The sequence below is a fragment of the Felis catus genome, chromosome C2, assembly GCF_018350175.1.
Source record: "Felis catus isolate Fca126 chromosome C2, F.catus_Fca126_mat1.0, whole genome shotgun sequence".
NCBI classification, from domain to species: Eukaryota; Metazoa; Chordata; class Mammalia; order Carnivora; family Felidae; genus Felis; species Felis catus.
Window position 1 is genome coordinate 71,403,716 of NC_058376.1, and position 26,823 is coordinate 71,430,538.

The 26,823-nt window shown below is 43.8% G+C and overlaps 1 protein-coding gene across 9 annotated transcripts in view; it reads left to right on the forward strand.

Annotated features, from left to right (window-relative positions):
- The window catches only part of RUBCN (rubicon autophagy regulator), a 69,282-nt gene that overhangs the window by 39,463 nt on the left and 2,996 nt on the right, over positions 1-26,823 (forward strand). For 2 of the 9 annotated variants that reach the window (XM_045037053.1, XM_019839921.3), the window contains exons 4-21: positions 296-455; positions 1,117-1,223; positions 3,476-3,632; positions 4,462-4,995; positions 6,346-6,390; positions 8,505-8,600; positions 9,295-9,410; positions 10,607-10,817; positions 11,308-11,412; positions 14,002-14,076; positions 20,434-20,494; positions 21,536-21,668; positions 22,328-22,473; positions 23,313-23,377; positions 23,841-24,079; positions 24,643-24,704; positions 25,405-25,558; positions 26,674-26,767. In XM_045037053.1, the coding sequence (XP_044892988.1) occupies positions 296-455; positions 1,117-1,223; positions 3,476-3,632; positions 4,462-4,995; positions 6,346-6,390; positions 8,505-8,600; positions 9,295-9,410; positions 10,607-10,817; positions 11,308-11,412; positions 14,002-14,076; positions 20,434-20,494; positions 21,536-21,668; positions 22,328-22,473; positions 23,313-23,377; positions 23,841-24,079; positions 24,643-24,704; positions 25,405-25,558; positions 26,674-26,767 (2,560 nt within the window). The remainder of the gene's footprint in view (positions 1-295; positions 456-1,116; positions 1,224-3,475; positions 3,633-4,461; positions 4,996-6,345; positions 6,391-8,504; positions 8,601-9,294; positions 9,411-10,606; positions 10,818-11,307; positions 11,413-14,001; positions 14,077-20,433; positions 20,495-21,535; positions 21,669-22,327; positions 22,474-23,312; positions 23,378-23,840; positions 24,080-24,642; positions 24,705-25,404; positions 25,559-26,673; positions 26,768-26,823) is intronic. The other 7 variants (XM_019839922.3, XM_019839926.3, XM_011285902.4 and 4 more) reach the window with 7 other exon arrangements.

Sequence of the window (26,823 nt, forward strand, 5' to 3'; positions counted from 1 at the left end):
ATCATGTCTCTTTGGAGTTAGAACATAAAGAGACAGATGTAGCAGCTTTGTCCTCTCCTGGAGCTGCATATCAGGTCTTAACTGCTTAGTCCCTCTGCAGTGGCCCAATCAGCAGTGGAACCACTAATCCCTTCATTCCTGCTCCTCCTTCAGTAACCTCTAAATACTAGCTGGAGGAAAAGTATCTCTGATTGCCTCCTCTTCCCTTTCTCAATTTGGTTCTCAGGTCATTATGCCTCAGTCTTGCTGTCTTTACCAGGATGCATGTTTTGACTCATGCCTCTTTGCCTCCCAGTTCATCAGCTTGCACGAGAATGGCCAGAGCAGCACCGAAGGTGTGAGTGAGCATGCTGTTGCAAAGTTGTGGCTGCAGCATAGCTTGCAGTGCCACTGTCTCTCAGCCCAGCTCCGACCTCTGCTTGGGGATAGACAATATATCAGAAAATTCTACACAGGTAGGTGGAGGTCACTTAGCCAGGATTGTTGCATATACTTCTTCATCTCTTCCACTCTACTCTTCCTTTACAGACTGACTCTCACCCCAGAGCCCCATACTTTCACTTGGTGCCAATAGAGATTCTCAACAGAGACACACATCCAGTCTTCTCTCTCATCTCCTGTGTAAAACACAATCAGACTTTATGCTAAGGTATTCCCCTACCTCCATATACACAAACCGATGAGAAAAACCCCCATTTATGGAGAGTTTCCTGTGTGCCAATCACCGTTACATGCTTTTTATACATCTGATCTTCCCAATAGCCCCAAGACCTGGGTATTAATACCTCTGTTTTCCAATCAGAGAAGCAGAGCCCGAGGAGATTAGGTGACTTGGCCAAAGTCACCTAGAGCCAGGATTCAAATCTGGGACTTTATGACTTTGAAGCCTCTTGTTGTATCCTCTCTATTATACAGCATGTCACTTAGCCTATTTGTAGTAGTGTAGTAGTTACTATACTTTGTCACTGATTCTCCTTCTCTTTGTAGTGGTATGATTCTCCTTAGGTCATTTTTACCCTTTGTCTCCTTCCTTCCCTGAGCCCCTCCCAGGCTGTACAGGGAAGCTAAAGTTCTCCCTGTTGGGCTCCATCACAGCAGTAGCCCTTTTCTCCCCAGATACTGCTTTCCTGCTAAGCAACGCCCACGTCACGGCCATGCTCCAATGCCTGGAAGCAGTGGAACAGAACAACCCCCGCCTCCTGGCTCAAATTGATGCATCTATGGTAAGGGGGCAAGGAGTTATCACTGTCTGTGCTGGGCCCCTGGACCTCATCATGGTACAACTCTCTGTAGCAAACTGCTTCTTTGCTTAGGCAGTTGTGAACTAAAAGTCTTTCATTAGGAAAAAAAAAAATACTTCAAGAAGAAGGGGAGGTACTGTTAAGTATTTATTGAAGTAAAAAGTCTAAGCTTAGGTCTGTTTAAGGAGGGACGTGTCTTTTTTTTTTTTTTTTTTTTTTTGATGTTTGTTTATTTTTGAGACAGAGAGAGAGAGACAGAGCACAAACAAGGGAGGGGCAGAGAGAGAGGGAGACACAGAATCTGAAGCAGGCTCCAGGCTCTGAGCTGTCAGTGCAGAGCCCAACACAGGGCTTGAACTCATGAACCATGAGATCATGACCTACTCTGGCTGAAGTCAGACACTTAACCAACTGAGCCACCCAGGCTCCCTGGGAGATGTCTATTTTTTAAACCCTTTAAAAAAAATCCTTAGTCTGAGTAAGCATGTCCTGAAGGGCAGGCTTGACAAGCTGAGGGGAAGAGGATGATTTTGAATCAGGAGTAGGATTTATAGGGTCAGAACTAGTATGACCTGGTGTTACACAGGATCATTTTTGTCCTTGAAGTATAAAGATAGTTTTGTTGTTAATTGTTAACCCTTCGATTCACTTGCCCTATCACTAATATCAGTGCCTCAGTTAGAATGGAATCATAGGCCCTACTTCTTTTTGGGAGGGATCCCCTATCTCTCTTAGTTTTAAATTTCTTTATTTTTTTTTAAGTTTATTTATATATTTTGAGGGGCGCTTGGGTGACTTAGTCGGTTAAGCACCTGACTTCAGCTCAGGTCATGATCTCATGGTTGGAAGGGTTTGAGCCTTTTGTTGGTCTGTGTGCTGATAGCTCGGAGCCTGGAGCCTGCTTAAGATTCTGTGTCTCTGGCTCTTTCTGCCCCTCCCCCAGTCATGCTCTGTCTCTCTCTTTTTCTCAAAGATAAATAAACATTAAAAAAAGTTTTTAAGTTTGGAGAGCCTGGGTGGCTCAGTCAGCTAAGCGCCTGACTTTGGCTCAGGTCATGATCTCACGGTTTGTGGGTCCGAGCCCCGTGTCGGGCTCTGTGCTGACAACTCAGAGCCTGGAGCCTGCTTCAGATTCTGTGTCTCCCTCTCTCTCTGCCCCTCCCCTGCTCACATGCACTCTCTCTCTCTCTCTCTCTCTCTCTCTCTCTCTCAAAAATAAATAAACATTAAAAAAAGCTTTTTTTTTAAAAAAAAGGATCTGGGAAGACACCACGTAAAAAAAGCTTTTTAATGTTTATTTATTTTTGAGAGAGAGAGAGAGAGAGAGAGAAAGAATCAGAGTGTGAGCGGGGGAGAGGCAGAGAGAGAGGGAGAGAGAGAGAGAATCCCAAGCAGGCTCCACACTGTCAGCACAGAGCCTGATGAGGGGCTTGAACCCACGGACCACAAGATCATGAGTGGAGATGAAATCAAGAGTTGGATGCTTAACCGACTAGGCTATCCAGGTGGCCCTCTTGGTTTTAAATTGTGATTCTTAGTTACCAGTACCAGGCTTGGTGCCAGGCACCATACATGCACCATCTCATTTAATTCTCACAGCTCTATAAGGTAGGCATTAATCTCATTTTATAAAGGAGACCAACTGAGGGACAGAGTAGATAAGTCACTTGCTCAAAGTTTATATGATATGAACCCTGATATGTCTGATTTCTTTTTTTTTTTTTTCAACGTTTTTTATTTATTTTTGGGACAGAGAGAGACAGAGCATGAACGGGGGAGGGGCAGAGAGAGAGGGAGACACAGAATCGGAAACAGGCTCCAGGGTCTGAGCCATCAGCCCAGAGCCCGACGCGGGGCTCGAACTCACGGACCGCGAGATCGTGACCTGGCTGAAGTCGGACGCTTAACCGACTGCGCCACCCAGGCGCCCCTGTCTGATTTCTGACTCTATGTGCATAGTCTTAAGAATTTTGTTATGCTGCTACTAAGATAAAGCCCTCCGGGTGTCCCGTCTAGGACTCCAGTTTCAGAAGCTGTGGTGTATGGCAGGACTTCTAGGTTTTCAAAATTGTATGCTCTAATAGAGCAATAGAGTGGTATGCCATATCTACAGGCTCTGGCTGCAGTTCAGGCCTGCGGCCAAAGGTCAGCTTCCACCAGCATTACTATAGTGCTGAGTGCTCCTTCTCTGAGGGCCTCTGTCCTGGACTCCAACATGTGTTTTTTTTTTGTAGTTTGCCAGAAAGCATGAGAGCCCGCTGCTGGTAACAAAGAGCCAGAGCCTGACAGCTCTGCCTGGTTCCACGTACACTCCTCCAACCAGCTATGCTCAGCATTCCTACTTCGGGTCCTTCTCCAGCCTCCACCAGTCCGTACCCAGCCACAGCTCAGGTACGGGGGCAGGAAGGATAATTATGACATGTATGCCGAGCCCCGGAACAAGTAGAGGATTTTGTGGGTGCAAACAGGAAAGGTGTAGCTAGAGCTTTGACTTGGTGCAGTTCGTCATATTTCGTGTCTTGATAAAGGATATCTTAAAAAGTTATATAGCGACCAGTCTAAGATAATTCAATGGAAGCATTAAAGTAACAGAGGAAAGAGATGTTTTTAGATTCCCCTGGATTTCTAATTGCCAAGAAGACATTTCTTCTTGCCAAGTGCCAAGAAGACATTTCAATAATAATAGCTAACACTTACTGAGCACCAACTGTGTGCCAGGCTCTGTTATATTTATATATATTATTTCATTTGATCCTCAAAACAGTCCTGTGCAGTAGGTGTTGTTATTATTGCCCATTTTACAGATGAGGAATGAACACCAATAAACAATGAAGCTACTGTATCAAGAGCACATGCTCTTACCTTACCTGGCTTACTTCCTTCTAGATAAGTTTTGCTAACAGAAGAGACTCATAAATATGGAGAACAAACTGAGGGTTACTGGAGGGGTTGTGGGAGGGGGGATGGGCTAAATGGGTAAGGGGCACTAAGGAATCTACTCCTGAAATCATTGTTGCACTAGATGCTAACTAATTTGGATGTAAATTTTAAAAAATAAAAAAAAAAATAAAAAAGTTTTGCTTACCTCACATGACGAACCTTTTCTGAGGTGGTACTGGGCACCCAGTAATGATAGGGAGGTAGGTCCTTAGTTGTAGAGAAGCCTTTCATATGTACCAAAGATTTCCAGCTCACCTTTTCTTCCCTTTTTATATCCTAGAAAGAAGATCGACTTCCTTTTCACTCTCTGGCCCTCCCCGGAAACCTCAGGAAAGCAGAGAGCACGTCTCACCAGCACAGGATCAACCTAGCCAAGCCTCACTGCTTCCAGCCTCTACATTAGCCAGGGATTCCCCCTCAACTCCAAATGAGATGAGCTCTAGCACACTGACCAGCCCCCTAGAAGCATCCTGGGTCAGCAGCCAGAATAATTCCCCAAGTGATGCCAGTGAGGGGCCCGAGTACTTAGCCATCGGCAACCTGGACCCCCGAGGCCGGACCGCCAGCTGTCAGAGTCACAGCAGCAATGCTGAGAGCAGCAGCTCCAACTTGTTCTCCTCCAGCAGCTCGCAGAAGCCAGACTCTGCTGCTTCTTCCCTAGGCGAGCAGGAGGGAGGTGGGCAGAGCCAGCTGTCCGGCGTCCTTCGCAGGTCCAGCTTCTCAGAGGGGCAGACGTTCACTGTTACCAGTGGAACAAAGAAGAGCCATACTCGCTCCCATTCGGATACCAACATTGCCTCCAGAGGAGCCCCAGGTAATGATAGTCACCAGTCCCTAGTTAGTGACTTATGTTTCTGATGACATGATGGGTATCCTGCTTATAATGAAAGAGAGAAGTTTATAATGTTATACGAATACCCAAGAAATCGGAGACTATTTATATTTGTTTCTTTATACGTTGCTAACTAGTAAATGTTTTCCTGAATTCTTTCACCAGTTCCTTAGCATCAGAGGATAGTGTGGCTTGTTACAGTTTGAGTTTTTAATGTTTCTCTCTGGCAGAGGGGAATTACTAATGAGCTTTAAAAATAATCCCATTAAATTCCTCCCCTTTCTGTGATTCCTGAGAAGTTTGGTTAGGTGTCATACTAGTACAAGAGGGGCTAAGTGATATTGGGGTTTCCTCATTAAAACTAGGGATATAGTGAGTGTGGGATGATGTGATCTAGGAAACAAGTAGGTGGGGCTGGCCGTTGCATCACTAATTCAGGTTGGAAGGCCATCAGGTGAGGGGCCCTGGCCTTTGGGCCCTTCCTCACACAAATAGCAGCTGCTAAGCAGAGCACAGCCTTGGCTCGAGAGAGGTGGGGCTCACTGCTTTTGCCATCTCCCTGCCATCTTCTGTCATGGGTTCTTAGTGTCTGGCAGGCTTTGGTTGGGTTTCATTTGTAGGAGAGTCTCCATAACAGCAAGTATAAGATGGATCTCTGTGCTCAGAGCCAGTTCTGGGTAGGAAAACTCCAGAAATAAAATATAAAAATAAAATATAGAAAATTTTGAAAAAGCAAAAGAGGAAGATTTCCTTTAGCAACTGGAGCTGCCATTGATTTCTCTTTGTAATTTCTAGAAAGGTGAGAGCTGAGGCCCTCATCCAAAACTTCTGAGTGACAAACTTTTTTTTCCATTTTCTACTCAAGATGCGGTTCTGCTTATTGGAACTCTTCAGGAAAAAAAAAATTCCAAATCAAAGCCTGTCTTCCCACAAGCTTTCTTAGATGTGAAGAGTATTAGGGTTAGCGCCTCGCTTCACATCTCCTGCTGCTGGCCTGCTGTCTACTGTACTCCAGGCCACTGGTCTTTGAGCGTGGGATGCTTCCCTGCCCCCATTCTTGAATCCATGTGGATTCCAGAAACCATGGTAACCTGCATTGGGAAGGGGAGCAGAGAAAACCTAAGCAAAAGGGTCTGAGGGAGAGGGGGTCGTGTGTAGATTCTTGTATGAGTCAGCTACTATGGTTCAGTAGCTGAGTACTTCAGCACCAGGGTTCCCTCTTGGGAGTTAGGTCCCTACCTCCGCTAGATAAAAGGACACTCTTTTTCTCACTCTCTCTGTTCTCATTTCCTCTCTTTGGACTCTCCTCTGCACCTGTCTGTCTACATACAGGAGGCCCCAGGAATATCACCATTATAGTTGAAGATCCCATTGCAGGTTTGGGAGCCAGTCCTTCTTTCTGTCTGCCACCTCCTCCTCCTCCTCTGTGACCATCTTGCTTAGTTCAGAACCTCCTTTTCCATTCTGGTGTCAAATCAAGTCTGGCTAGTCTGGCCAGTCCTGCTATGATTCTTGGACCCGTCTCGAAAATGGCACCGATATTTTGCATAATATGTTTATTGCCCATGACTTCCAGATGCCTCATTTAGTCTCCCAATAGCTTCTGGGAGGTGGAGTCAAATTTTATCAATCCTGAAGGTGAAACTGAAGCCCAAAGGTGAAACTGAAGCCTGCTCTTTGTCTAAGGCATCATGATGAATCAGTGACAGAATTTTTCTTATAATTGAGTACTTACTGTGGATTACTTTATTTTCCTTGAATTAACACCAGAATGTCTTTTTCCCCCCTTCTGTGGTCTTGGATGTGGATGCATGCTTTTTGCCTCTCCCAAAGTCCCATTTCCTTTTTCTTTCACCTATTTTCCTTCCTCTGTAAGTCCCACCCACCACCATTCCAGCCATTTTACAGGTTTTTTTTCTAGTGACTTTGGTTTTCACGGTGATGTTGAAGATGAATATTGTGTTAAATTCGGGTTTATGGAGATATTAACAGTAGAGTGTGTTTGCCAGACAGAGTGGTGAGGGAGGACTGAAAATGGTGGCCTCCTGCTAATGGAATGGAGGAAGCCACTGAGTATGTAAGCTTGGAAAAGAGAAGGTTAAAGAGGAGGAAGTTGACAGGACCACCATTTAGAAGAGCATTGTTATTTTTAAGGAGACGAGAAATTGTAAGAAGACAGATTTCAAGTGAGTGTGAGGAAATCTAAGAATTAAGAGTTGTTCATTTGAATGGGCAGCATCAGGAAGCAGTGAGCTCAGTAAGCAAAGGCTGGACGGCCTGCACGTGTTGTAAAGGAATAGCGTGCTGCTGTTGGAGTTTGTGTTGTGCACTTACTTTGACTGGGGACCTTAAAGGAGGTCCCATCCGAGTCATAGTTTCTTAACCAAGGCATCATGGTGACTGCTGGTTTGTCTTTAGATCAGTGGTGAGGAGGAGAGCTCACTGCAGGGACCAGTAGAAATCTTTGAGACCCAAGGAAAACAGTTATCTCTTACCACAGAGTAGTATTTTTTTTAATGAGAGGAGCAGCTGACAAGTTGGCACCCTCTGTGGGGGGAAATGGTTGGCTGCGGCTCAGTCATTCACTCTCCAAGAGCATCCTGCTCATTTCTCAGGCATCCACCTGCTTTTCTGCCTGCCCTTCCTTCTGTAGCAGTGGGAATTTTGTGTTTTCCTTGGGAGAATATCAGTTTCTCATTTCCTACGAGCCCTGCCTACTACTATTTCTCTACTCCCAACTCTCATCGTTCCTTAAAAACTTCTACCCAGCCAGCCGCTTCCTACTTTGCCAGGCTTCTCTTTAAACCTTTCCTTTTCTTCTCCAATAAGGCTGGGCCTATAGCCCTGTGGCTGATCCCTTTGGATACAGGGCCATTGTCCTTGGCTTCCCTAGCATTGTCTTGATGCCTCCTTGAAGGACGTTGCTGGATTTTATTTTGTTTTTCAGCTAATTGAGAAGTGAATTAAATTTGTAGGTGTAACAACTTTCAAGTTCATTTCAGGTTCAAGAGAGGCCATATCCTAGTATTTCCCTAGTGTAACCATTCTGAGATTGTTTAAGAGCCCAGTGTCAAGGTTTCAGAGAAGTTTCAGTGTGCTTATCTTTGTTTTACCATGTGAGGACTGTTATCTACATTGGTTTTTGTCAAGAGGATAGAAATTGGCCAATATTCCTAGAACATTTGGTAAGAAGATGGAAGAACAAAGAACTGAATTCACGAGTCTACTTTGATTTTGATTCTTTCCACCTTTGTGTTGCTGCATCTTGGGTTATGTTTTCTCTTTCCCTCTTAGAAGATACTGACTCCCCATCTCCCTTCCTCCATGTGTTCCTGCATTCTTGGACCGTTCCCTGTTGCTGCGCCATCTCTCTCCTGTTTGGGAGGGCATTGGGAATGGGAGCAGTTAAATACTGAAACTCCGAAGTTGGGAATGTATCTGTTGCTCACCTCGTATGTGTGTTTTTACTCCCTGGTGGTCACTGACACTAGAATCCTGCAATGATAAGTCGAAGTTGAGAGGTCCCTTGCCCTACTCTGGCCAAAGCAGTGAAGTCAGCACACCCAGCTCTCTGTACATGGAGTATGGTAAGTGAGCACTAGGAAGGCCAGGGCTGCAGCTGTGTCTTTTCTCTGCTCTCCCCTTGTGCCTGCTAAGCTCTGAGCTGTCTAGCTCATGTCAGCTCTGGGGAGGGTACACACCATACAGTCTCACCCTTCCTATCATCATTTCCAGCCCCCGTGCTAGAAATCACACTGCCCCGCCATTTTTCTTGCTCCTTTCTGACTTAGGGGTCCCACCCTCTCGTATGCTGTGGGTGTTATCACCATGAATGTCTGTTGATCCAAATGGAGTGGCTCTCTGAGTGGGTGAGAGAGGGACCTTGAAAGGAGGCCTGTGAGTGTCGGGGCTGAATTATGAGAAGATAAGCTCCACAGGAGGAGCTTAGTTTCCTTGTCTGATTCTCAGCACAGGTTTTTAGGGTTTTTTGTAGGGTAGGAGGGCAAGTATCTCTTCTTTAAATTTTGATGGTAAAAGGATTGTCTCTGGGCTCTCTTCTCTTATTCTACTATTCTTTAACCAAGAGGCTTAGTGGTCTGGGATTCTGAGATTCAGAGAAACTCCTTTAGAAGGTAGACCTCTTCTTTCCAGCCTGTTAACCTGGGAAAACTTGGGCGCATCTTTAGTGGTAAAATCATCAGACTTCTCAAAGAAGCTTGTCTGTTACAGATTCGCTTTCTAAGTCAGAGCTTTTCACATGCACGTTCCATTTTCCCACAGAGGGTGGTCAATATCTGTGCTCAGGGGAGGGCATGTTCCGAAGACCATCAGAAGGACAGTCCCTCATCAGCTATCTGTCTGAACAAGACTTTGGAAGCTGTGCAGACCTGGAAAAGGTAAGGGATCTAAGAGGCTACTGAAGAGCTCATGAGTTGGGAGATCTGGACTGAGGGCCCACAGAGCCATTTCTTCTAATGAGGTTTGGGTACATAGTAGTAACATGAGCAAAGACCACAGTAAAGACAAGTTCAAGCTAAAGATAAGCTCAACACTTGCCATCTCTGGAGAACTTTTCAGGGACTATATGCTCCTCACTGAGCCCAAAACTGTTACTGATTTTCTCTTAGAAGCTACCTTGGGCAGAGAAATACTTTTTAGGCACATGATTATTGTTTCCCTGACCCTGGAAGCTTAGGTTAAAAATTGTTTCCAGAATCAACTTCCATATTTTGTTCTAAGGCTCAGATATATAATAAATAATGTCCCTGTGACATTTTGTAGCTTAAAAGCACTTTATCTTGAGATTTATGTTTACCTTAATGCTTTGTATACAGGGATATGGCTTAGGAAAGACCTTGATATTAAATTCTGGACTTTTTCTGTATCATTTTTATGTAAAGTAGGACAGGAGGGCCAGGCATGACAGGTTTGAGAGCAAAGAGAATGTAGAACAGTTTTTTTAGCCATCAGCTTTCCTTATAGTGGAAGTGTTCATTTCCCCTGAGTGTTTTGAATAAAAGCAGCCCATGTCTTAGAAGCTCTCCTTTCCAGGGGCTCCTGGGTGACTCAGTTGGTTAAGTGTCTGACTTTGGCTCAGGTCATGATCTAGTGGTTCATGAGTTCAAGCCCCACGTCGGGCTCTGCTGTCAGCACAGAGCCTGCTTCAGATCCTCTGTCTTCCTGTCTCTTTGCCTCTCCTCTGCTCACCATCTCTCAAAAATAAATAAACGTTGGGGCGCCTGGGTGGCGCAGTCGGTTTAAGCGTCCGACTTCAGCCAGGTCACGATCTCGCGGTCCGTGAGTTCGAGCCCCGCGTCGGGCTCTGGGCTGATGGCTCGGAGCCTGGAGCCTGTTTCCGATTCTGTGTCTCCCTCTCTCTCTGCCCCTCCCCCGTTCATGCTCTGTCTCTCTCTGTCCCAAAAATAAATTAAAATAAATAAATAAATAAATAAATAAATAAATAAATAAATAAATAAACGTTAAAAAATTAATAAAAAAAAGGAAGCTCTACTTGTCAGTGTTACAATCAGTGACATGTTCAACATATCTAGCCCCTTGCTAATCAACTTCTTTGGTGCTCTCCTTTCCCTAGGAGAATGCCCATTTCAGCATCTCAGAGTCCTTGATTGCTGCCATTGAGCTAATGAAGTGCAACATGATGAGCCAGTGCCTGGAAGAAGAGGAAGAGGAGGAAGAAGACAGCGATAGAGAGATCCAGGAACTGAAGCAGAAGATCCGCCTTCGTCGCCAGCAGATCCGCACCAAGAACCTCCTCCCTGGGTATCAGGAGACTGAGCACGGAAGTGAGTGAGGCTGTGAACTCCTCAGTTCCACTTCTGCAGGGAGTTAGGATAAGACTTGGTACCTTGTGGGCTTCCTTTTTTGTCTCACTTTCAAATGTTATAACCCAGCTAAGGGTTCCTCTGCTGTCAGAAAGAATTTTTATGTTGTAATTTTTTTCCTGCCAGACCCAGAGTCCTGGAGTTTATCTATTTCCTACCTCAGAAATATCTTCCAAAAAATAGGTTTCTGATATGAGAACTATGACTGCTGGTCCCAGAGTCACTTCCCACATAGTAGTACCTTCTGTTTACCTGAAACTTTCAAAATGTCATGAATAAAATGGGGAATAATCAACAAGAAGAGCTAGTTTCCATTTCCCCAGCATCATTCCCAGCCAAGGTTCTATTCACTTCTCTGTTGAAGTCACACCAGGTCCCTTTCATTGTGACCCTAGGATAGGAGACCGCTTTCTGTCCTGTTCATTACCTTTTTTTTCTTTTTAAAACATAGCAGGCTTTCAGGTCACTTCTAACAGCTCCCAGTTTAGTTCACGTGATTCAACGCAATTCTCTGACTCTGGCTCTGCTGATGAGGTTGACGAATTTGAAATCCAAGGTAAGAAGTGACACTTTATTTCAAGCAACTTTCATTGCCTGACTCTTTGAATTTGAAGTCATAGATTGAGAAGCTTTCCTTAAGTACAGACAATCTTCATAATGGTACATTATGGAATGTTGTTAGTAACTGTGAGAGGAAGCCTCTCTTGCTAAAAACAAAACTCCTTTAGTAAAATTTAAACAGAAAAAGAAGTGCTTCAGGTAGAGGGGCCTGGCTGTTGAAGTCACCTTGATGGGTCTCCTCAATTGCACCTTTCTCTTGGATTTTCACTCTGATTCCTCCTGGTAAGAGCCTAGGGCTGGCCTATACTTGCATGAAATTAGAATCTTATTCTCTTATGTTCCATAACACAATCAAAATTGTTTCAAAATGTTTAAAAGGAACTTTGTAATAATCCTAAGAGAAAAGGACAAAAAGAGTCATTGGGGGGAAAAAAGGGGGAAAAAAAATCAAGTTTACAAAGTAGAGCTTTTTCTGTCCTACCAGTGCTAACTTGCTTAGCAGAATCACCGACCCTTGTTGTTATTGTTGTTGTAAGCACATGCATAGAGAACAGAGGGGGTTCTAATCTGGGAAGGCAGTTCTGTTAAATCATGTTAACTCATGACTAATGGATTAATCCATTCCTGCAAATCATAGATTTCTTCAGGTTCCCATCAGTGCCACAAACAAACAAACAAACAAACAAACCAAAAAGCAGTTCATAGTCACAAGTTTTCACCCATGGGTGAAACTAAGAGTTATTTCCTTATGAAGGTGAATTGACTCTATAATTCTCCATGGTAAGATGGTGATGAATACATGTTTTATAGATCTGTTTATACCAATCTAGAGAATTGATGTAATTCACTTTTCACCTGCGCAGACCTCCAGTAGTAATCGAAACCTGGTGGTAGCTGGATTTCTTCCCCATTCAGAAATACAATTTTTATACATATTTTTCCAGGTGTCTGGGAAGTCTTCCTTCTGTGTTCTCTTTAATATGTCTGATTTCTTTTCATGACAATAATAGCCACTTAAAACTCCATTTTTTTTTTTTTTTTTTTTTGGTTTGTTTGTATGTGGTTTTCCAACATTTCTCCAATTCTCTGATACCAACTGAGTATCCTGACAATTCAATTCTGACATTAACTCCTGGAGTTAGGATAGACTCCACAGGGTAAGGTCTCAGTCCCACAGGACACTCCTACTTCATATGCCAACCACAAATGGGGTCACCATGTTACCTACTCTTCTCCGTAGCCAACTACAAATTCAGGGGTTCCTAAGACACCTCCCCAACTCAGGTTCCATAATTTGCTAAAATGACTTACAGAACTCATGAAAACACTAGACTTAAGATTGCGTTTTATTATAAAGGATACAAATAAATGGTCACATGAAGAGATACTTAGCGCAACACCCCAAAGTTTTCTGAGCACAGGAATCTCTTTGTCCATGTGGTCAGGGTGTGCTATACTCCCAGTACATCAATATATTCACCAACCAGGTAGCTCTCCCAAACCTTATCATCACAAGTGAAAACACTTTATCAAGGTTTCATTACATAGGTATGCACGAGTGCTTAAAGCAGCCATTGATGATTGAGCTCAATCTGCACCCCCTCTCCCTTGTTGAGAGTTTGGGGATGGAGCTAAAAATTCTAATCCTTTAATCTGGTGGTTGGTTTTTCCTCTGGCAGCCAGCCCCATCCTGAAATTACCTGGATATTCCTCAAGAGTCACCTCATTAGCATAAACTCAGATATAATGGAAAGGGGCTCGTTATGAATAACAAAGACATTCCAGTCACTCTGGAAATTATAAAGGTTTTAGGAGCTCTGTGCTGAAAACTAGGCAGAGACCAATTATATATTGTTTTTCATATACCACAGTCTGTGACTGGCTTGATCTCCAAATTAGAAGACAATAAAAGTGTTCTGCCCTTTCTCTTGGAATCAGCAGTTAGAATTTCACGAGGGTAATATTAAGGTAAATTCACAACACTGCTTCACTAGGTGTGGAGCATTCCACGTGACCACTAAGTCTGTTCCTTGCAGCAAAGCAAGGGGCCAGAGGAAGCTGTTCAGTCTGGAAGGAACCAAATTTGAAATAGGTTGCTTGGGAGTGGCATGAAGTGCACTCCTGTTGGAAACTGTTGTTGCCTTTTTGGCCCCAGAGGAGTTGTTTAGTCAGCTAACTCTAATCAGTTCAGGATGGAAATCCCTAAAGGAAAAGACCTCGGGGTAGGGTTTCTCAGCCTCTAGGCCAGATAGTTCTTTGTTGTAAGAGACTGTCGTGCACCGTAGAATGTTTAGCATCATCATCAGACTCTACCCAATTTACCTACAAGGGTAGAAAATCTCCTCTGGTTGAGAACACTACCTTAGGAGGTCTTTAAGACCAGGCCGGTTTGGGGAAATAGCAATAACTATCTCCCAAGCAATACTGAGCACCTTCCTGTGGATGTAACTTCCTAAAAGCAGTTTTACCTTTTGGAGCCAAGTCAAGTCCTGATTCCAGGAACATGTGGTATAGAACTGTCATTCTCATTGATTTACTTCCTGTCTGAATACTAAAGGGCCCCCTTTTATAATCATTATCACAGATGGTAGCGAAGGATCTAACCTGACTCACATGTCAAAGAACGGACTCTCAGTGTCAATGGCATCGATGTTTTCAGGTAGCTTGTGTCGGAAGTACGGGTGTGCTCATACATGCATGTGTGTGAATGTTTGCATCACCTTTTGTACATTCTTAATCTTGTGACACCTGTCTATAAGGTTTGGAGAACTAGCTGGGAAAAGCCAGACTTGAGCCAGCTAGGAGTAATTCAAATATTCATTTTCTTCTTCTTCATAGGACCTCCAACAGTCCTCCTCACTGAGATTGTCCTTGCTGATCCCTCCCTACAGTGACATTTGTAGACTAAGTGGTCATTGTGGCTGATGGAGGTAGTAGGCAGTTTAGAAAGCAATGGTCAGGTGAAGAAATTTTAGTTCAAACCAACAGCTAAGCTACTGCCACACATTCAGACAGCAAAAGTCCAATAGAATAATGTGAAAGCATAATATGTCTTTAGAGTTTTGAATTTGCAGAGCCATTTGCAGAAAGTGATCCCTTCTTGGTACTTTGTATATAATTAGGATTTACTGCTATAAATGTCTGGCCTTAGTAATTTCTTTGTGATTCAAGCAAGTAGGCTTTCTGTAGGTGCGGTTAACTGAAAGTAGCAGTTTTCTACTCAAAGTGGTTTTAAAACACACAACAGCAAAACTCAGGATTTATTAAACACTTCACTTTTTTTCTAAATTTTTATAATGTTTATTTATTTTGAGAGAGAGAGAGAGCTCATGCATGCATAATTGTGAGCACAAGCAGGGGAGGGACAGAGAAGAGAGAAAGTCCCAAGGAGGCTCCGTGCTCTTCAGTGCAGACCCCAATGCTAGGCTCAATCCCAAGCACCTTGAGATCATCACCTGAGCTGAAATCAAGAGTCCAACACTCAACTGACTGAGTCACCCAGGGGCCCCTAAATAGTTCATTTTAACTGTCAATGTAATCAGCCACTAGAATGTGAAATAATTAGGTAAGATCAGATAAAGATTTGGAGAAAGGAAAGTATTTAGTTTTCTTTTTCTCTTTTCCTGAACTGTTGTAATTTATTCTAACATAGTCTTCCCTTGCTTGACACGTAATTATCCTATCACTTTTTAACTGGTCTCTTACGTGTTTACAACCACAGTCCTTTTGCAGGTACATTTATTGACTGTCAGCCATTTCTCTGTCAGAGCATATTCAGTCTGCTTTAACCATAAGGCGTACTTTTATTTGGTCTTCCTGGCATCTTTTCTTCCACTATTTTGGGAGCTTTAAAGCTTTTAAAATACATTTTTATACTTTTTAAAAATACATTTATATATTTTATATACATGAAACATTTTTCAACTAAAAGACTGTACTTTTTCTTGTGCCCTATAATCCCAGCACATTATGGGAGTTGAAGGGAAAGCAATCAGAACGAGTCTCTTTCAAAAGAAGTGGCTTGTTTTACCTTATTTCTACACACAGGTTCTTATTTATGAAAGTATAATTTATAATTCATCTTTCTTTACACTACATTTCCTTTTTGCTTTCTGTTGCTTTTCCTCTGCTTCTGGTTTATTAATGGTATGAAATTCTTTTTAAAAAGCGTCATTATACTTCTCGTTAGCAATCTTTCTGATTACATCCAGAGGTTTACAGATGTGTTTCTTTTTGATCATCTTAAGTGATATATGCTATTGAAGAGCCTCTGAGTATACTATCAGATTAAAATCCATAACACCCTTGGGAAAATTTAAGTGCTTAAGCATCCTATTATGGACATCATCTATCATGAATACTCTGCATATTGTAATACTCTACTTGATATAATCACATTTCTTAGATCCTGATTCATTGAGTAGACCATATGGAACAGAAATGTTTCTGAAGGAAATAGATGAATAATTTTTAACAAATTTATCGACTTGTGGAACCATCACTATAATCTAGTTTTAGAACATTTTTATTATCCCAGTAAGATTCCTTGTGCCCATTTACAGTTAATTTCCCTTCCTATGGGGTGCCTGGGTGGCTCAGTTGGTTAAGCGTTCAACTTCAGCTCAGGTCATGATCTCACAGTTCCTGAGTTCGAGCTCCACGTTGGGTTCTGTGCTGACAGCTCAGAGCCTGGAGCCTGCTTCCGATTGTGTGTCTTCCTCTCTCTCTGCCCCTTCCCCACTCATGCTCTGTCTCTCTCTCTCTCAAAAATAAACACTAAAAATTTTTTTAAAATTTCCCTTTCTACCCCAAGCCGCAGTTCACTGCTCATCTTTCTGTCTCTATAGATTTGCTTTTTCTGAACATTTCATATAAATGGAATAATACAATATGTGATCTTTTGTATCTGGCCTCTTTCACTTTATCAGTTTCTTTCTGTGGTACCTGCCAAATTGGTATGAGATCATTTATAAGCTCCCAATCCCAGTCTTTACAACTTCTTTAGTTTTAGAGTTTTGTTTTTCACTGCTCCTTCCCCTTTTATTATAGCTTCATCAGTTGTTCTTTATCTTCCTTCATAGATTCTTCTAGAATTTCAGTCTTCCACATGCATGTCAGGTTCCAGTCAGGAGACAGAAATCACAGAGTAATTTGAATAGGGAAGGTTTAAAATAAAGAATTATTAACTATCGTGGGGGACTGAAGTAATGGGAACCTGGCTCGTAAGGAGCGAAAACAACTCTAAAGTATACAGGGATAGCAGATATAGGTAGCAGTCAGTATGCCTAGGACTGAGGTGGAGCACCGGGGAAGGAACAAGTATAGAAGAGGACCATATCTGCAAGGCTGAGATCCAGACCTCCTGGCTCACTAGAGGTGGAGAAATTCACTGAGGCTGCAGAGCTGCCCTAAGAGAGTGCCTGGGGATGCTGCCTATGAGAGGTGCCATGCCAATGGCACCAGGAAACCATTCTGTGGGGTGCTGGCGGAGGCTGCCCCTAGGGAAGTGCTGTGCCTCAGAACTCAAGAGATGCTGGGGGAAGTGCGCCATGGGAGGTGCCAGGCCTGTGGCTCCTGCTTTGCCAAGAGGTACTGGGGAAGCAGTTTATGAGAAGTACCACTAGTGGCATTCTGCTTCAAGGCCACCTTCATGAAGCCCTGCCTCCCTAAGGGAAAAGTCACATGTACTACAGGAGTCTGCCTAGAGGAGTACCACCAGACTCAGCAAGAGAAACTCCTGCCTCCTCCAGTGTCCCTCCAGTGCCCTCTACTGACAAAACTTAACACGGTGCCAGCTGGCAGAGGGCTGCTGTTTGAGTCCAGCTCCATTATCATAGAGCCGACAAAAAGAAGGGCAGGTTTGGAGCTGAAAGGCAATAGATTTTTAACTGGCACAATATGTAGAGAAAGAAGTTCACGAACTGTATTTTCCAACAAGTTTTTAAGTTCTGTCCAAATCAAGGTAACCAGTGCTTCTCCCCACACTGCCCTTTTAAATACATTTTTTTTTAAAGCAGAATAATTGTGAGTTTCCATTTTAAAAAGTTTCCTCTCCAGTCAGCTGTTACAGATAATTCATTGGAGTTGGATATCCAAATGCGTTGGGTGTCACCTTATCTGCTGGAAGAAAAGCAGGAAGGAAACCAGCGTCAAACTGGCCAGTGAATTCTGAAGTCGACTCTCTTCCTGTGCCTTACTTTGTTTAAAAATTTGCAGATTTTGCTAGGGTACCAAGGTTTTAACCCTTTCTTTCCTGATCATCCCAATACCAGTGTCTGGACATGGAAAAATTCTTCTTATAGCATGTCATTTTTTAATTGTTTTTATAATTCTGATTTTATTTTTTCAGTCAGTAGCAATAGCTTTATCTAAAGCATCAGAAACATTTGAAATCAGTTCTCTTAGAAAAAAAATACTTGTCAAATAATTAATTGAAAGTTTCATAATTATGTTAACTTCCATCCAATTGAATGGCCTTCTCCTCTGCTTTACTCATTAATATTCTGTCTTATAGCCTGGTCTACTTTTATCCAGATCCTTGAGTAGTGTTTCCACCACACTAACTTAATTATATGTTTGAACTGACCAGAGAGTCTGCAGAATGCAGCAGAGGCCCAGTACCCACGGGGCCTTCATGGTACTTGGCCAGTGTCAGGTGTCTCTTTTGAGATCAGGTACTGCCTCCCCCTCTCCATTCTCAGGGGAAGATCGTCACAGCCAAACCTGTGTGGTCTTCCCCACTCTTGGAAGTATTCATGATTATCTAGGAAGTCTGATAAAAAAGAAGAAACATGGTAAAGTATGATGTGACTGTACTTTCCAAAGAGCAGAGAATGATTGTTTTTCTCTTGAAGAAAACATGACTTTGCTCTGTGAGGTTGAAGAGCTGCTAAATAGCTTTTTGAAGACAGTGGTTTCCTTAGCAACCATGAATTATCACCACTTCTCTCTGATGCTCAGTGTTTTCTCTAATGGCCTAACCCTACAGTAACAACATTGGTTAGCTCTTCATTCAAGGATATCTGTCTACGATTTTTCTCTCATTTTTCCTTTTCTGTCACAAAGCAAAAATTTGCTTTTTGCTTTTAGCCAATTAATCATTTATTTAGAAAATATTTTCTGAAAACTTATTATGTAGAAAACACTCCAGAGTTATAAGGACAAGACTATGTACAAATCCAAGGCAGTGTAAGTGTTATTCAAATGAATGCTACAAGCTAAATGGTCTGTGAAGGTCTACTGTTGCCTAGAATGTTTTTCTTCACTGGTGTTCTTTAGAATGGAATAGACAACTAGCACTGTATTGAGATCTGGATTTTGGTGGTACAAATTCACATAGAAAATATATACACAAACTTCTTTGTTAATAAAAATAGGATTTGTTATTTACTTGTCAGAAATTTTGTTGTTGTCTTAAATTTTTCTGTGCTTAACATATGAAAATTCATTGACAGATTCCAATTCTGTTCTCTCACTTGCGTATATAGCTTTGAAAACATTGATTTGTTAGGAATATTACCTGAGTATACAGGGCTTATATACAGTGCCCTGTATTATATATTTTTAGGGCCAAAACAGAAGAGTTAGACATGCTCTCATTTCCTTATAAGGAGATTTCATGATCTAGTGGCATATACAAAAATATATACACAAAGGAAATGTGAAGAACAATTGAGCTACTCATGGCCAGTTGCAGAGTGATGCCATGTAAGCTTTAGTGCTCTGTTGAGGGGCTCACATGCAGTAGATTGATCATTGTGTAGCTTTCTTTCTTTCTTTTTTTTTTTTTTTATTTTTTTAATGTTTATTTATTTTTGAGAGGGGGTGGGGAGAAAGAGACAAACATGAGCAGGGGAGGGGCAGAAAGAGAGAGACACAGAATCCGAAGCAGGCTCCAGGCTCTGAGCTGTCAGCACAGAACCCGACGTGGAGCTCGAACTCAGGAACTGTGAGATCATGACCTGAGCTGAAGTTGGATGCTTAACCGACTGAGCCACGCAGGCGCTCTAATCACTGTGTAGCTTTAATCAGGAAAAGAATATCTTTTCACTGGGCATCAAAGGAAATGAAGGATGAGACTTACCAGAACAGTCTCGTTTTCATAACTTGAATACACTCTATCTTCCCTCCTCAAACATGACTGCTATACTTCACATTTTCCCCATCAAACATATTTGAGAAGATGAGGTCTCTGGAGGTTCAGGCATATCATTTTTAGAAATCCTCTTCAAAATCCTTTATGAGAAATAGGCTTTGGAAAGGCTGCCGTATTTTCCTGCAATTATGCCTGAAAGTTCAGTAGAAAACATCATGTTGAATATCTCCATGAAAATGTGTTGGTTACCAGGCATCTTCAGGGAGCTGCCAAGTCATAGAGAACTTCTCTTCTTTCCTGTGCCGCCAGACAAAAAGGAAATCTTTCCATGAAGCTTTTATAAGGATGCAGAAGACTTTGCATTCAGGAGTGATAGCAGTAGTGGTCAGATGTTAGGAGCAAAGTTCCAGTTCCACATAACATTTAATGAGTTACTTCTGTGATCCAATTTCTGTGTTAAGTACTGATTTTGATATAAAAAAGAGCTAGACAGAGCTCTTACCTCAGAGTTTATCATTTAAGAGGGCTTGAGATTGAGAGAATGAAGGAGAGATTGGAGTATTCTTTGTGTGTTTGTGTTGATAGAGGGTATGTCCCTGTGTGCCTTAGGATGCTACCTTTTCTCATTCACTGTTTTGCACCAAATCTGAGTCTGTGTTCCACCTGGATTTGTAGCCATTTCGACCATTTCCATACTATGCATAATGTCACTTATTCAGTCTGGTTGTAACTTAAACAGAGCCAAACTATAAATCATGTGTAGAGCTTCACCTGGACTCTGCTCCTTACCCTGCATAGAATGTAGCTTGTAGCTGCTACCCTGAGCACTTAGCTGGCAAAAGCTTGGAATGGTTTCCATTGTTATTATCCCTTATTTCCTCCCTTTCCATTTCCCACTCCCTTTATCTGTTTTCCCCTTAGATGCTGACATCAGAAGGAACACTGCCTCAAACAGCAAATCCTTCACTTCCTCCCAGTCTTTGTAAGTACTTTTTTCTTTCTTTTAAATAAAACCTGGGGTATGTGGAGAAACAAACCCAGTTCTTGGGATATGGAGGGGAAAGGCCATAGAGGAAGCATGCAAATTCACAAAGAGACAAAACAAAGTGATGGGCCTGCCTGATGGTGGTGGTGAGCCCCCGGCAGGAGAGCAGAAGATCATTGGTTCAAACAGCCAATGATTGGGGCTCTAGTGGGCCCTAGAGTGGGCTCTAGTGGAGGCAAAGCTCACAGTCTGGATTATTCCTTCTCTGCTGACTTTGATTATACCAGAGGCCCCCAGAAGATCAGATCCGAAAAGAGAGAGCAGTGATCCTGATTGCTGATTATGAAATCAAATTGAACTGGTTTCACATTGTAGATCCAACCAGGGGAAATAGTCTCCCGTTCGGGAGCAACAAACAGTCCTTTATCTTTCACAAGGCAGTTTGACTCAATTTATTTTGTAAACCCCTGTTATAGCTCCCGTTTTGCAGTTAAAGAAATGGGGGTTTAGAGAAAGGAAGTGATAGAGAATCCCTAACTAGCATTGCCATGTAATGCTATTTTTTTTAAGTTTTTTTATTATTTATTTTTGAGAGAGAAAGAGACAGAGTGCAAGTGGAGGAGGGTCAAAGAGAGAGGGAGACACAGAATCCAAAGCAGGCACCAGGCTCTGAGCTGTCAGCACAGAGCCCAACATGGGGCTCGAACTCACAAACCGTGAGATCATGACCTGAGCTGAAGGTGGACACTTAGCCGACTGAGCCACAGAGGCGCCCCCCCCCCTTTTTAAATTTTTTTTTTATTATTTAGCCATGTAATGCTATTAAGTGGGGTTTGAGCCTAAGTCGTAAGACCATAAGGTCAATATATTTTCCTCCACACATGTATCTGAAGATGATGAGAAAAGAAGCCAGGCAGACTGGGGGTACTGTGAGTGTTCTCAGCTCAGAAGTCACAGGGTATAGTATCAGTTCCTGGAGGGCAGGCTCCCATCTTCCTGTCTTTTCTCTGCTCAGCCTTCCCTGCATCTCCTTTCCAGCTCCCACTGCTTCCTACACTCCACGTCTGCAGAGGCGGTGGCCATGGGACTCCTGAAGCAGTTTGAAGGCATGCAGCTGCCAGCTGCCTCAGAGCTAGAATGGCTGGTTCCAGAGCATGATGCCCCTCAGAAGGTAGATTTCTTCAGCTTTTTTTCCTCTACCCACTGTCCAGCCCCACGAATCCATGAGCGTCTCTGATGCTTTTCTCCTCTGTCACATGTCCCCAGTCTAGAATGAGCCTTAGTGTTTCCTTCCTCACTCACAGAAGCCACTTGTTACAAATGTGCTGAGTGAATAAATGAATGAATGAAGAAGATATACTTGCCTGGGTTTTCCCTAGCAGTTGTCAGAACAGGAGATAATGGCTCCTTCATTGTCCTTATTCCACATGACTGCTTACTAGACCCAGAGGTGGAACTCCTGTATTGTGACCACCTTTGAGACACTGTGAAAAAGTACATTGTTCATAGTCTTCTTTGCTCTATAGTTGAGTAAGGCATGAAGCATCTTGGCATAGCAAGGGTCCTGAGGTGGCTTCAGGGACAGCATCAGCAACGGGTGCCATGCCACTGGAATGCTTTTTCTGTTCTTTTTACTTCTTGGAACACAAGGTCCTCACTTGTAGTAGCCTGGTGCCTCAGTGATTTATTCTGAGGGCCAAGGTTGCTTGAAGCCTTTATGTGAGATGATCCTGACACCTCTTTGATTAATGTGTTTCTGTCATGACCAAAGAGTCAAGCATGTTCTCCCAGACCGTCCCTGTTGGACCAACCTGTGCTTCTCTCCTGCAGCTCCTGCCCATCCCTGACTCACTGCCCATCTCACCAGATGACGGGCAGCATGCGGACATCTACAAGCTGCGCATCCGTGTTCGTGGCAACCTGGAGTGGGCTCCACCCCGGCCTCAGATCATTTTTAATGTTCATTCAGCCCCGACGTGAGTAGGCAGTGTCTGTGTCCTTTGGAAAATGGATATATCTTTGGGTTGTCAGGGCAGTCTCCTCACCTCTTGTCTCTGCCTCCAGCTGTAGCTCCCACACAATTCTGTTCACTTAAAGGCAGAGAGTGAAGATTATGCATCTTGTCGCAAGTCTTACTCCTGATCCTCCTGTTGCTTCCCAGAGATAACCGGGAATGAGGTCTTTTATCACTGGCCTTCCCGACCTGTTGTCTTCCTCCCAACAGTCTTGTGAGCTTACTGGTGTTTCTTTCTTTCTTTTTTAAAAATTTTTTTTAAGTTTATTTATTTTTGAGAGGCAGAGAGAGAGAGAGAGAGCAAGCAAGCAGGGGAGGGACAGGGAGAGAGGTAGAGAAAGGGAATCCCAACCATGCTCCGCACTGTTAGCACAGAGCCTGATGCAGGGCTCGAATTCACAAACCATGAGATCATGACCTGAGCCGAAACCAAGAGTCGGATGCTTAACCAACTGAGCCACCTAGGCGACCCCTGTTTTTTTTTTCTCGTAAGATGGATGATTGCCTTTCTTTCCTCTTGTTCTCTCCTCTGTCCTGTTTCTCATCTCTTATATTTGTACATGGAGTGTGGTTCATTTGTTAGGGACTGTCCCTGCCTTGACCTAAATTCTAACCTAGTAATCCTCGGTTTGAATTGGTTCTCCCAGTGGGTTCTTTTTATCCACCTCTAAAAAGCAGTAGGTGAATTCCCCACTCTTGCCATATGTAACAAGAGCCCTGTGTTTGCCTCCTTATCCTTTACACCCCAGAGGCCTCCTGTGGCTGGTATTTGCCAAAGCCCTCTCCTTCCCTTCTCCTCAGGAGGAAGATCGCTGTGGCCAAGCAGAATTACCGCTGTGCAGGGTGTGGCATTCGGACTGACCCCGGTGAGCATCTTCTCTGACCCCCAGTCCGCCTCCAGTGACTGTGCCCTCTCACACCCTTGGGGCTGGTCAGAGAGGCTGTGAGAGGAGGCAACAGAGCAGAACTGGGAAAGGGAAAGAAGGGGCCCAGACCCGGAAGGTAGGGCTGTGCAGGATTACTGGCAATCAGAGGGAAATGATTTCTGGGGGCCCGTTACCGACATCGTGTACCAAAGAAAACTGGGTACTCTCGGCCGGGTTCTTGGAATCTGGATCTTACCAACTCTGCCAGAATTTGTTTCCTCAGTGGCCTTCAGAGAGGGACACAGAAACCCACTCTGTGGGTTTCCTCTAGCTTTGGGAGCACAGAAATGGATGGAGACCAGTGGCCATCCCTTTCTGCTCTTTGAAAAGGAGCAAGAGAGCTGCCTCACCAGCTTATAGGTGGGAAAGCCACACCTGACCTTTGGCTTTCTGGTTTTTCCAGATTATATCAAGCGGCTGCGGTACTGTGAGTACTTGGGCAAGTACTTCTGTCAGTGCTGCCATGAAAATGCTCAGATGGTCATCCCCAGCCGGGTTCTGCGCAAGTGGGACTTCAGCAAGTACTATGTCAGCAATTTCTCCAAGGACCTGCTCATTAAGATCTGGAACGATCCTCTCTTCAATGTGCAGGACATCAACAGTGCCCTCTATAGGAAGGTCAAGCTGCTCAATCAAGTCCGGGTAAGATCCTTGAAAGGCCATATCACAGATTACCCTCCTCATCCCTCATCCCCCCGCTCTGTTCATGCAGCCTTTGCTAGGATCACGACATTTCTGTCACTGTGTCAGAGCTGTAACCATCTCATTACTCACACTTTCTCTACATGCTTTCTCAGACTCTTGTCATTTCTCACCTGTCTAGTTAGAGCCTCAAACCTACTAATGGCAGGTCTGAAGCCATAGATGGCACTCAGTGACAAAAGCAGGAGTTTTCCCTGCACTGAAAATATACTGAAGGGAGAATAGGGTATCAGGTAGGAAATTCAAATTCTGGATTTCTCAGTGGCTTCCAGTTGTATACGTGATTTGGGAGCACAACCCAGCAGAGGTGCCCTCCCTGACTGGAGGTCAGTTTGAAGCAAGTTATTGAATTACAGATGTAGAGAATAGTTTGGCTCTGGATGCTGCATGCAAAGCTTCCAGACCTCCAGGGTTTAAAGGTACTGGACATTCTAATAATTGTTTCTTTCCTCTTCATACCTGCTCTTACCCCCCACTCACCACCACAATGTCTTTCTCTTCAGCTGCTGCGGATCCAGCTGTATCACATGAAGAACATGTTTAAGACTTGCCGACTGGCCAAAGAGTAAGTCTCGTGTGGAGGCCAGACGCCTCTTGCTGGGTTAATGTCTCTGAAACAGACATGCCCCAGCAGTTGTCCCTTGTTGTATGAAGAAGGAAAGTAGAGAGATTTGTAGAGAATTCCAGAAATGGTCAGCAAAAAGCCTGCAGCAGTTGAGTGTGTCTGTATCCTCTCTGGAAGGGAACTCTGTGGTTGTTCTGTCAGGCCAGACCTGCCACTCTTTGCAAGCTGGCATGAATCACTGTGCAGGAAGGTATAAAAGTCACTTCTCACTCACATCTAGTAGTGTGGAGGGTCCGGAGTGGTCTGGAACTCCTAGGCTGGCCGAACACTGCCCACCCTCATCGACTCTGTCTGGGCCCTTCTTTTCCCTATCCTGCTTCTGGATAGTACAGATCCTTCTACCTTGATGTGCCACACACAATGTTCATTTTCTTCTTCTTCTTCTTTTTTTTAAGTTTATGTATTTATTTTGAGAGCAAGAGAGACGTGAGGGTGGGGGGCAAAGAGAGAGAGGAAGAGAGAGAGAATCCTAAGCAGGCTCCACAGTCAGCATAGAGCCCAGCATGGGGCTCAAACTCAGGAACTGTGAAATCATGTCCTAAGCCAAAACCAAGAGTCGGATGCTTAATCGATTGAGCCACCCAGGTGCCCCCAAAATGTTCGTTTTCGGCTCCTACCTACTTCCCCTCATTTTCTGTAGGCTTCTGGATTCCTTTGACACAGTTCCAGGCCACCTGACCGAGGATCTCCACCTATACTCGCTGAATGACTTGACTGCAACCAGGAAGGGAGAGCTGGGGCCCCGGCTTGCTGAGCTCACCAGGGCAGGGGCTGCCCACGTAGAGCGATGCATGGTAAGATAGTCTCACTTTATCATGTGACTGGACTCTTGCTTAGGGATACAGGGAGTGGGATGGACCCAAGTTCTTGCCATGCAGTTTCAGGAAGTTGAAATGGCCTGTCAACACTGGGAGAAAAACTGGGTAGGATTGCTGTTCCTGGGATTGGTGAACCGCTAATTCATCCAGATCTAAAGAACCTGAAATCAGAAGAGGATGTGGTGCTGGCACTGCCCCTGGGTAAGGGCAGGACTAAGCAGGCCTTCAGTGTAGAATTGTCCTGATGTGGGAGGAGAGAACCCTGAATTAGAATCTGGAGAGGGACTGGGTCTCCCTCCACTTTATCATTCTCAAATTGCTGTGACCAACGGAAGTACTTTGCCCTCTCTGCAGCAAGCCTCAATTTTCTTGTCTGTAACATGAAGATAATAATTAATAGCCCCTGCCCTTTCCTCTCAGTAGTTTTGAGAATTGACAAAATAATTTACATGAAAGCATTTTGTAAACTTCATTCTATAGATGCAAGTTATTATTGTCCTTGATATACTCAACATGCCAGAAATTCAGAAGTTCCATTTTTAGAATTTCCCATCTTAGAATATGCCCAGTGTGTGTTCCTGTGACAGTCCCAGAATTAGAGCTCAAAATAGGGCATATGTAGAGATCCTGTATAGTGGGGGGAATTGGAAAGGTTTTGCTATAACCTGATTCAAGGCTGGGTGTTGTTTTGGAGAAATGCCCGTGCCATCACATTTTATGTTAATTGGCTGTGGTTCCGATTTCAAAATAGAGTCATCACCCAGCCTGGAATTCTGACTTTAGGCAGCCCCTTGTGGCATCATCCCTTCTTTCTTTACAACTCTGCATTGTGAACCACTCTCGTGGTTGCAGTTTCTCAAACTCATGCTCCCTTGTCTCCATCTTAAAGGTTTGTCTAACACTGCCCAGTCCTGGCCCCAGTTTGGCTGTCATGTCCAGCCGGTCTCTTCCCAGGAGGCAGGAGAACCCCTTAGGGCCCACTCAAGTCTTCTTTATATTTTGCCCCGTCCCCCACTTGGGTTCATCCTCTTGTGCCAGTTCCTGGTTTGCTGCCCCTGATTTTGCTGCTTGTCTCTCTCCCCCCACCCCAGCTCTGCCAAGCCAAGGGCTTCATCTGTGAGTTCTGTCAGAACGAGGATGACATCATCTTCCCTTTTGAGCTCCATAAGTGCCGGACCTGTGAAGGTAAGTACTGGTCCGGGTGTGGAGTGGGCAAACCAGACTGAACACGAAGCTCATTT